Source organism: Zosterops lateralis (genome assembly GCF_965231275.1).
Source record: "Zosterops lateralis genome assembly, chromosome: 1".
In the NCBI taxonomy this organism is placed as follows: Eukaryota; Metazoa; Chordata; class Aves; order Passeriformes; family Zosteropidae; genus Zosterops; species Zosterops lateralis.
Genome location: NC_139762.1, coordinates 78,361,234 through 78,372,062, shown reverse-complemented (window position 1 = coordinate 78,372,062; position 10,829 = coordinate 78,361,234). Strand labels below are relative to the sequence as shown.

The 10,829-nt window shown below is 42.4% G+C and overlaps 1 protein-coding gene across 1 annotated transcript in view; it reads left to right on the top strand.

Moving 5' to 3' along the window:
• The first annotated feature begins 485 nt into the window (after positions 1 to 485).
• The window catches only part of FBXL7 (F-box and leucine rich repeat protein 7), a 176,060-nt gene continuing 165,716 nt past the window's right edge, over positions 486 to 10,829 (top strand). Inside the window, exon 1 of the mRNA XM_083865099.1 lies at positions 486 to 1,068. Coding sequence (XP_083721225.1) covers positions 1,032 to 1,068 — 37 coding nt within the window. The 5' untranslated portion in view covers positions 486 to 1,031. The remainder of the gene's footprint in view (positions 1,069 to 10,829) is intronic.

Here is a 10,829-nt window from a genome sequence, read left to right as displayed (position 1 = left end):
TGGTGGTAAAGGCCGGCAGTAATTCACTGGAACTGAGTGACTGTGGGAATACCATTTGCAAGGAGAAAGTGCGAACTCTGGAGCAGCCAGAGGGAAGGAGAAGTCAGCGCCCTTGCTGTGCTTGGGCTTCCTCCTGCACACGGCGCCTTCCTTAGAGCTTCAGCCCGCGGTGAGCTGCCCGGGGTCCGGGGCGCCGTGAGGGTGCAGAGCCCCGTCCTGCCTGTGGGGAGGACACCCGGGCAGGGCTGCCCTGGGCGGGTCTGCCAGCAGCCCCCGCAGCCATCCCCGCCGGCCGCTCTGCTGGGACAGCGTGGGGACAGGGGGACAGCGGCCAGGGAAGCCCCCGTTCGGGCGCTGTGTCTTTAAGGGCCGGGGCCGGGCTCTCCTCCCTCCCCCCCTCCATCCCCATCCCCATCCCCATCCCTCCCGCCCCGGCCGGCGGCGCTGGGCGCCGGGAGGAGGCGCCTGCCGCTAACAAAAGTCTGCGGCCGGGGCTCCCTTTCCTCCCGCCCCGGGCAACAAGTGGCTGGCGGCGGCCTCCCGGGGGAGGCGGCAGAGCAGCGAGGAGGAGGAGGAGGAGGAGGAAGGCGGAGCGGCGCTGGAGCCCCGGAGGAGCCGAGCGCCAGCCGGGCGGAGGAGGCAGCGCCCGGAGCCCGTCCCGCCCGTCCTGCCTGTGGATTATAACTGCAGCCGCCTTCCTGGCCCGGACACCCCGGCTGGAAATCGGGCTGGGGAGGGCGCGCCGATACATCGCATTTTTGATTCTTTCGCTTTTAAAGTTTTTTCCCTTTTTTTTTTTTTTTTTTTTTTTTTTTTTTTTTTTTTTTTTCAATGTGAAGTGGGGAAGGGAGGGTGTGTCGGCCACCCGAGAAGAAGCGGAGGAAGCTGCAAGGCTGCTGTGGACATGTCGCCGTGAAAACTCTCGGGGCCCGTTCGTTCCCCCGGCAGTGCCCCGGGCTGCGCTCCGCCCGCCGCGGGAGAGATGCTGAGCGGCGGCGTGGGAAAGCGGCGGCGAGCATGAAGGCGGCAGGATGGGCGCCAACAATGGCAAGCAGTACGGCAGCGAGGGTGAGCTGAGCTGGGGGGGGCGGCAGGAGGGGTCCTGGAGCGGCGGTGGGATCGTCCCGGCTGGGGAGGGATCACCGGGATGGGGGGGCCGCGGCGGGGTCCTCCTCTCCCACCCGGATCCGCGACATAGTCCTTGGGCTCCGCTGCGCCCCTTAAAAACGCCCTTAATTTCATTTATTTATTTATTCATTTATTTTATTTTTTACTAGAGAGTAGTTTAAGCGCTGTCTCAGCTGCTGATGTCGGGGAAGCGGCGCGGCTTGTTGCTGTTCGAAGGCAGCTCGGGGGTTAGGGCAGCGTTAACTCTAAAAACTTGTAAAGCGTTCTTTGTGATCCTTTTCAACTCGTCTTTATATCCCAGGATCCTTGTATTATGCAGTATGCTATATGACTGCTTCCTGTCTGAACAGAAAGAAAAAAATTAACCCCGGCAAGGGTTGGGGGGAGAGTTAATGTTCTCCAGCTGTTATCCAGAGATTGTACTCCTGCTATTTCGCTTCAGTGAAACTTTAGTGGGCTTGGTTTTAGATATACAGGGCCTGATTCGCTCTTGTGGAAACCTATTAGTCTCGCTGGAGTTGCATCAAGGATGAATTTCAGCTGCTTTGCTTCTGGTGTGAAGGACTACTGGAGCAGTCAGCTGGTGTCAGGCAAACCAATGGCAAGTACAGCAAGTTTGTCATTCTGCCAGCTGGTTTTAAGCTTTCTTTAACTTCTAGTTGACTTCTGTATGTATTGCCTTCCAAGTATTTAGGCAACTCTGTAGGATGTATGCCATCCCCTTGGCATGTTGGGCAACTGTATAGGATCATCATCCCTCCCTTTTTTGTTGTTGAGGGTTTGTAGGTGGAGCGAGGGAGAAGATCTTGTGGTCTGCTCCATTCTTTAGGAGTTCAGACGGCAGCTGCCAAAGAATACACCTCTCGCATCCAAAATATGCATGAAGATTGTGTAAAGGAAAGGGGAAAGACGCCACTTCTAGAGCAGATTCTGCAGTTCCTTTCATTTCTTGCCAAATGAGCTCTGCTTTCTGAGGAGTTGATGAAGTCAGATGCTTTAAGCTAAAGCTATTCTTCCTGTCGTGGGGCTTCAGTCAATTGATACCATCACTAGAAAAACTCCTGCATAAATGGGATGAACATGGAGGTTGCAATCAAAGGCTCTTTGGATTCCCTCTGAGAGGGGAAATCTTAGTTTTTCTCCAGAGTTGAAAGGGTCATTGTTGATAGTTCTGGTCATGCTGCTGAGGGCTGTTCACCTCAGTGACAGGAAAGTGTGGATGCATGCCTGAGCTTTCCTGTGAATTCAGAAGACTGATTACTTCAACAAATGTACAATTTTTTGGGGGGATGGGGATGTGACTGACACAGTCTTTTGCAACCCTCAGTGAAGGGAAGGAGAGATTAACTGTTCCAGAAGTACCTGATAGTACAAATCCTCCTCTTCCTCACAGTGCTTACCAGGGTGTTCTTAGTTCACCTCTCTCCTCCATTCAGAGTGGAGATTGGATCCTAGAAGAGCAGACTACATGTGGCAAATTAATCTTTGCAGTGCAGACCATTACCTGTCTTGAGAATTAACTAGAATAGTGGTTTAAAGTTAAAATAAACTTAAAAGATCCCCAAGCCCCATGACCAGAACTTCATCATTAATGTGCTAATAGATCATGTTTCCTGGTAACTTCTGTGCATCATCAATTACTGAGAAACTTGGAGAAGCTCTCATACTAGTTTTGTTTCCTGAGTGGTATAGAGGAGAACAAATCTAAACCTGATAAAGAGAGGCTTTTTTTTTTTTTTTTTTTTTTAATAGACTACTTGGGGTTTTGGTGCCTTTGCCAAATGAACCATTTAATTGCTGTAAAAAGTTGCTTTTTAGTAGGATGTGATTATGCTCCCGGGTGGAGGGGTAACACCATTTTCTGTGTACTTTAAAAGCAACCTGAATATCCATTTTGAAGTTCATGAAGCACTGTCTGTGGTACACTGTTTTCAGCCTGTTGGGCTTTGTAGGCTGATGCTGGACTATGGTATGTCATTTTAGGGGTGGAGAAAAGTACCTTTGTTAGCTGAGCTTCTTAAAGGCTGTTTTCCCATTTGCTGCTTGCTGATATATTAGGTGAGATTTCAGGAAGACGACTGCAAATGATTTTTTAAGTGGCTGGGTTTTTTCACACAGCTTTCCTTCCTATCTGCTGTGGAACTGCAGAACTTCATGAATTTGCCCAAATTGGTTCTCATCTCAGTGTTTAACAGATACATTAGGGCAAGGATAACTCTTGGTCAAGATACCACTTCTAAAATAGGGAGCTTTTATGACCAGGAAATTGGGTGTTACATGGATTGCTACATTGTTACACTTACCAGTAATAAACTTTTTTTTGAAATTCACATCTGTGCTGTATGTGAAATAATCTCAGGCAGCTAAGTGTTTGTGACTGATCACATAAACTACACTGGACTGCCTTTATTTATTTGGTTGGCCAAGGCTTTCTTGAATGCAATTTTATTGGAAGCTACAGTTGTCATGTTAAGATGCACTGGGGAGCTGGATGTTTGAGGAGTCTGGTGTATGATTGCTGGTGCCTTTGAATGTATTTGTTTTCCATTAATTTAATTTTCTAAGACTAAAACTTGCTCTGAATGAAGCTTAAGTGTAAATAAATTTACTTACCTGAAAAATCATGTCATGCAGATGGGATCTGAACACGACACTCATTTAAGGAATTACAATAAATTAATATATAAACAGAACTTTGTTTACCGGAATGTAAACTACTAAATACAAGTTTACTTTGCTAGTTTTCATTTGGACTTTTAAAATAATTGTTATAAGGCAGATTATTCCTGGAAATCTGTTCACCTGAAAAGTATGTGGAGCTTGAGTTTTCAGGCTTGTTGTCTTATACAGTAGATTCAGACTGAAGTGTTAGAGCTTGAGATGAATCTTTCTGAATGTGCTCCAGCAGTTGTGTTTGAACAGTGCTACTGATGCTAATAGATCACTGGAGCAAGAAATCCACTTTATCATGGAGCAGAACTTGTAGGGCTTTTGCTTAGGCAGGTAAACTGATGGAAATCATCAGGGTACCACAGCAAGAGTCCTACTGCTGCCTTTCACTTTCTTGCCATGGGGACAAATCATTTTAGTTTCTCTCGGTTATTTATCTCCTTGCTTGGTTTTTAAATAAGAGGAGGCCTTGTGTCTGATAGTGGACAGAGCAGCCTTTTGTTGCAGAAGCTATCAGAAGTCAGGTGTTCTGTTTAAGAACTTGTCTTAAAATGTAATGCAGCTGACCAAACAAGACACTACTCATCACAGATGAGACACCTTGGCAGTGTTTCTGTGATTTTTCTGCCCAGAAAAACCTTCTCTGCTGGGGACGAGGCTGGGTGGCTGCTGACTGTAGTGGCAGCTGTTGGCCTGGGACCTTTGGGAAAAGGTTAACTGGATGCTGTCCTTCTTTCCTCCTGAGGCTGTTTCTCATCCTCAAGGGAAGGACTTTAAAACCACAGGCTTTTGTAGTACAAAAAAATTGACTTTGGGATATGAGTTGGAGGAATAATTACATATGAAAGGAAGCTGTGGCATTGAGGTGAAATTGCTGCTTTGCAAAAGACCTTTTCAACTTTTGTCTTCTTCACAAGTGACTTCTTCATTAAACTGAGACCTGAGAACCAGTCAAATTTGAGAGAGGCTAAATGATGGTAAAAAACTTTGACAATACCAATGTTCAGACCATATGAAAGAATGTGGGGTTTTTTTTTTAATAAGTCAAGTGTTCAGAATCCTGCAGTTGTGGATAAAACTTACTTTGGACATCTCCTGCACTTTCTCCACTTTCTCCTTCCAGAAGCTGGTCTAGACAGGATTGATGACAATGAGCAGCAGCTCCAGTTGATCAGCTAAAATGTAAAAGATTTGATGTAACATGGCAGCCTGGTGCTGTAAGAGAACAGAGGATGGCAGGGGAAAAATGGATGAAACTCTGGGTGAAATCAGTGAAACAGCACGTTGGACAAGGAAATAAACATTTCTGAATGTTTCTGAATCATAAGCCTTGTTGATGAACTTTTTCTTTTTGAATCTGAATATTTAATTTGGGGAGATTTAATGCAAACTCTTTAGGAATAACTTTCACTCTGTTCTTAGTTTGAAAATGTTCCTTCTTCAAACTTTTGTTTGTGGTATTTTCTATTCACTAAGCACTTGAAGGGAGAATTCCTGTGTAGATCCCAGTGTTCTGCTAAAGTGAGCACCAGCGCAGAAACCTGCCTTTGTCATGAGATACAGTTGCTACAAAGCACAGGGAACATGGTTCCACAAAGGCAGTGTTAATTATGATGTCTGACCTGGTACACAGTAGCTAAAACTTCCTAGGATATGCCAGTATGTAACATGTGGAGAAAAGGGTCAGTCTGTGTTCATTTTGAAGTAGGTTACACTCTCAAATCTGTCCCTTCAGCTGGGAAATGTGGTCAAGGTCTGCATTATAGAGCCAGACTTTCAGACTTGTCCTTTTTCTTGAAGGTGCTGTTGCACACTCATTCAATGTGAATGCTGCCTTTCATTTCAAAGTAGATCTCTGCTAATTCACTGATGGCAAGTGTTCTGATACACCTGATGTTGTGTATGGAAATATTTTTAATCCAAAAGTTCTGGCATTTGTGACCTATAGATTTTACCAAATGTTAGGATTTGTTTCTGCACAAAGTGCTGCTGGATTTACTTCACATGCAGTGCTTATGTCAGCTGTGAAAAACAGTGTACCATGGTAGTCTTTTGTTTAAAGAGCTGAATGATAATAATTGACCAATTATTTATATTGGTGGTTAGAATCTGTGAAGCCTCGTGGGAAATTTTAATGAGGGTAAGGGGATGGGAAAGGCAATAAATTAGCTTTTACTACATTATTTAATTACGAAATTGTGACATCTTAACTGTATACTGCATCTTCAGAGGCAAGGGCAGCTTTTCTTTCTGGTATTAATTATCTTCTACCCCATGAGGTTCCCCAGAGTCAAGTGAAGAGTCTCATCAAGTTGGACACTAAAAGGCTCCTAGGCTGTGCATTTCTTTCCTCACCTTGTTTTGATGTCTGAGTTGCATTTACACATTACTATTTGACCTGTTAAACATGAAGTTTAGTATATCACACTTACCACTGTCTTACTTTACTGTTCTGGTGGGGTGTTTTTGCTTGTTTTTTAGCCTTAACATCCATGTGGCTACTGTAAATATTAGAGTGCTGCTTAATAGTGCTTTTGGTGTTGCACTTACTTATGTGATTGTATTCTGCATTTTGGTTCTTGTCCAATGTCTGTTCTTGCCTTTTACCTCTGGCTGAATTTCACTTAGCTACCTTCAGAGAGGCGAGACTTGCCTCTTAACAGCGAAATTGTTACACTGGAAGTATAGCAATATTCCAAATGTCAATCCTTCAAGCACTGTTGTTTCTCTAAAAGTAGATTTGCAGTCTGACAGTGGCCAACTGTTCTTAACCAAAAGCAATCTTCAAAAAGACTGCTTATGATGTTCATTTTCTAATATAACTGTCAACTGAGCAATGCAAAATGATTGTGTGTGTGTGTTTACTCAGTTTGTCTCCAAAAAGTAAATTTGCTCTAAGCTCAGTGCTTATGTTGCATGTTGTTGTCTAGATCATATGGCAGGGGCAGGAGGAGGGTTGGACACAGTGCTTAAGTGAGCTGCTGTGCTGCTGTCAGTTCTTCATAAAACAGAGTTTTCTTTTCTAAAAAATGGCCAGACTGTGTGCAATTCAAATGTGTGCTTTTATACACATGCACACAGCTACAGATTTATGGGAGATTTAGGCTTTTAAAAGTTGCTACTTTTATTGATAGCTTTTTAAAAAGTAACTTAGTCAGTAACATCCATGTTATTTTATAAAATGTTATTCTTTCATAAGATCCTTCTGGAGAAGGAAGAGTCTCTTTTTATTTTTTATTTTTTTAAAATAGATATTAGCTAACTAACTGTGCTCTAGGGAGTTATCTTTGACTTGGTTGGTAGCTTTGTATGGTGCAAAATTAACTGGATGCTCTTCTGTACATATAAAAATAATAAATTGTTAACTGGGTGCCAGTCAGAGGCCTGGATAAACTTTCAAGCTGAGGATGCATGACATGGAAAGCTCCCAGCAGACCTGTCTCATCTAAGGTAGTAGGAGTCCAGGACTTGCACATTCTCATCCTTCTTTTGCCCACTCCTCAAAGGCACGGAAGGAGATGAGGCTGCTTTGGTAACATTCCTAAGCTGAATTTGAACATCCTTCTATGGAACTGGACTTCATAAAATCCAAACTGAAGTTGATACTATATCATTCCTTGTGAGAGGGAAAAATAAAAATCAACCTGTATTCAGAATTGGGTAAGCAGTTTTAAGTCTAATCCACTAACCCCAAAGAACTCCTCAGCAAACTTATTTTTTTGGCAATTTCAGTTCTTTTCCCACTTCTGGATTCCTTACTTCTGTGAACAATTCCTAACTAGGAATTGGTTTGCTCCTTTGTGTGTCTTGTTTGCATTAGGAAAGTGATTGGCAGAAGGCAGTAGATGACATTTGAAGGCTGAAATGCACAAGTGATTTATTTCTGCTCTTCATTTTATAGTTAGCTGTGCCCTATTTTTTAATACAGGACATGTGCTTTGCTAAATTAGGACTATTTCATTTAGGAGTAGAGACCTTCAAAAGCTGAAGAACAGGTGGTGTGTGCCCAGTAAAATCTATTCCTTCTTGATGAGAAGAAGAAATACGCAACATTTTCAATGTGTGTAAATGTGCAGGTTGTGATGGGGATAGACCAGCTGCAGGACTTTGTTATTTAAGTATCATTTAGGTTTAGAACTCATAGTCCTGTAGCTGACCTTGGGGGGCAAAAAGCTGTTCTGTCTGATCATAGCCCTCATTTTAGTTCCAAATCTACTTGTGTGCCTTCTAGCACCAACATGGCATTGAGGACAGGTTTATGTGAGACCTCCTTAAAGAAGTTGAAGCACAAAGGAGGTGTTACCATCTTGATGTTATGCTTGAGTTGGCTGTGTCCAAACAGGTATTTAAGGAGAAGGTTCCAACTCTGTGCCAGTATCCAAACTCAACAAAAGTAATCTGTTGGCAAAATAGGTCTCTTCACCCTATACACTTTTGCAATCTCTCCCTTAAGGAAAAGGGGAAAATTGTTGTCTTTTGGGGACTTTTTTACTCTTGGAGTAAAATGAGCAACAGGAAGCTCTTTTTCATGCCCATGTTTTGAATCAGGAAATTCCTGTCTGCAGTACATAAATTTGTCAAATCAACATCTGAAATCATGTGGCACTTTTCTTTCTCAGGCATTTGTGTACAAATGTGCATAATAACTGCAGTAATGCTATACTGAAGTCTTTTCAAACACCATTAGCTTGGAGGGAGGTGCTTTAATACTCTTTTCAGTGAATATATTTTAAAAATTCTTTTCCTCAATTTCCTTCTTTGTCCCTGTAAAAAGAAAACCAAATCAAATTCTTAGATGCTATTTTAAAAGGAGCAATTATGAGGTTGGCTGTCTTTTTGTTTGTTTGTTTTCTTTAGGAAAGAAAGGGGAGTCCAAACGCTGGCATAACATCAAAGACCGTCAACTAGGATGAACCAATTTTGATCAAGAGTCACACAACCTTGTTTCAGTAAAAATAGAATTTGTATCAAGTGTAGTTGTCACATGGCAAGTGTAATCTTGTCAGTTCATGGGGAGTTCAGACTTACTACTTGTGCGGCTGCAGTGGAGAAGCATGCTGTATATTTAAGGCTTAGATCTTATTTTATTGCCAGATTGCACAAAATCCTCTTTTTGTGTAAGTGGCTGCAAGGAGAAACTTCGAAGTTTTTCTTAGATTGTGTAATAATTACTTAGGGTGAGTATTTTGCTTAAATCCTGTCCTTGAGAGATAGTAATGCCGTTGTGGGAACTGATGAAGACGAAGTGCACTTATTTGAGAGTTTCTGATGGTGCTCATGGCTTTTTTATTGTTTTGACTCTGATGCAATGATTGCAGTACTTGACCTTGTTTGTCACTGGAGGGCAAGACAAAAGGCAACAGCTGGTCACCAGCAGATGTACTCAACAGATGTTTTTGGGTTTTTTCTGTAGTACCTAGTAAAACGTATTTCTATTCCAGTTTTTCATTTGCCATTTCTTTGATACTTTATATGGAAGTTGTTTGTGATGTCAACATGGAATCATAGAGTAGTTTGGATTTGAAGAAACCTTTTAAATGTCATCTAGCTCAATCCCCCTGTAATGAGCTTCAGGTTGCTCATAGCCCCTTCCAACCTGGCCATTTATGTTTCCAGGGATGGGGTATCCACCAACTTGCTGTACAACCTGTTCCAGTGTTTCACCACTGCCGCTATAAAATATTTTTTCCTTATGTCTGGTCTAAATCTTTTCATTTAAAACTGATACCCCTTGTACTATTGCAACAGGCCCTACTAGAAAGTCTGTCCCCATCTTACAAGCTCTTTTTAAGTATTGAAAGGTTGCAGTAAAGTCTTACAGGAGTTTTCTCCAGGCTGAACAGCCCCAACTTTCTTAGCGCGTCCTCAGAGAAGATGTGCTCCAGCACTCTGATCATTTTTGTGGTCCTCCTCTGGACTTACTCCAACAGGTCCATGTCTTTTCTGTGCTATGGTCTCCAGAACTGGACATGGTACTCCAAGTGTGGTCTTGCATAACTTTTTTTTAAAATAAGGTTGTGGAAACAACCTAAGCTATTGCTTAATTATGTGAAAAATTTTGATATACTATTACAATTTGAGCTTTTAGAATTTTTGAAACTTCAGGATATACTAAAAAAGGTATAAAAAGGGCCTTGAAGCAAGAGGATTTCAATTCCAGTTAGGCATCTAGCATCAAGTTGAAGTTAACTGTATGCTCTTTTATGTTAAGAATATCTAGTAGCTGACCTTCCTCCTCAGGTTCATTTATGGCTGTCCTCTTTTGTAGCCAGTAAGCTTGAAGGTCCTCATCTATTTTTAGCATGATTTGAGAATATGGGTGCTCTTACTCCAGAGCACAACTCTAGTTTTGGAATTATTCTTGTTTTGGTGTACTAGACTGCCAGTGGAGTTCTGTAGAGACAGTAAAATTACATTACAACATTTTCCAATCAACTCTTGACCATATTTTAATGTCTATAGAGCCTGAAGTACACAAATCCAGAGATTGGAAGTGCCACCTCTGGAGATCTCTAATCCAACCTGCTGCTCAAAATGAAGCCAACTAGAGCAGGTTGCAAAGAATATTGTGCCATCAGATTTCTTAGCACCTCCAAAGGTGAAGATATTACAATGCCCCTGAGCAGTCTCTTCCAGTGCTCAGTCGCCTGCAGGTTTTGAAAGAAGAAAAAAATGCTTTAATATTTAAATGGAAATGCTCATACATCAATTTGTGACGATTCCCTCTTGTCTGTTCACTGGCTGTCACTGAGAAGATTCTGTCTTCTTTACTCCACTCTCTCTCCTCTCCAGGTATTTATACACAATGATAAGATTCTGTCAAAGTCTCCTCTTCTCCAGAGTAAAATGTCCTAGCTCTCTAAGTATCTTTCTGTCTGGCAGGTTAGTCAGTTTTCAGTTTTGTCTCACGGTCCACTTAGGTAGTCTCTGCTTCATCCATTTGTCCATAAAGGTGCTATGGAAAACAAAAGTTGGGAAGTTTTGCTGAATTCAGGATAAACCATTGTTGTACTCCCCTAGTGCCAGTTGTT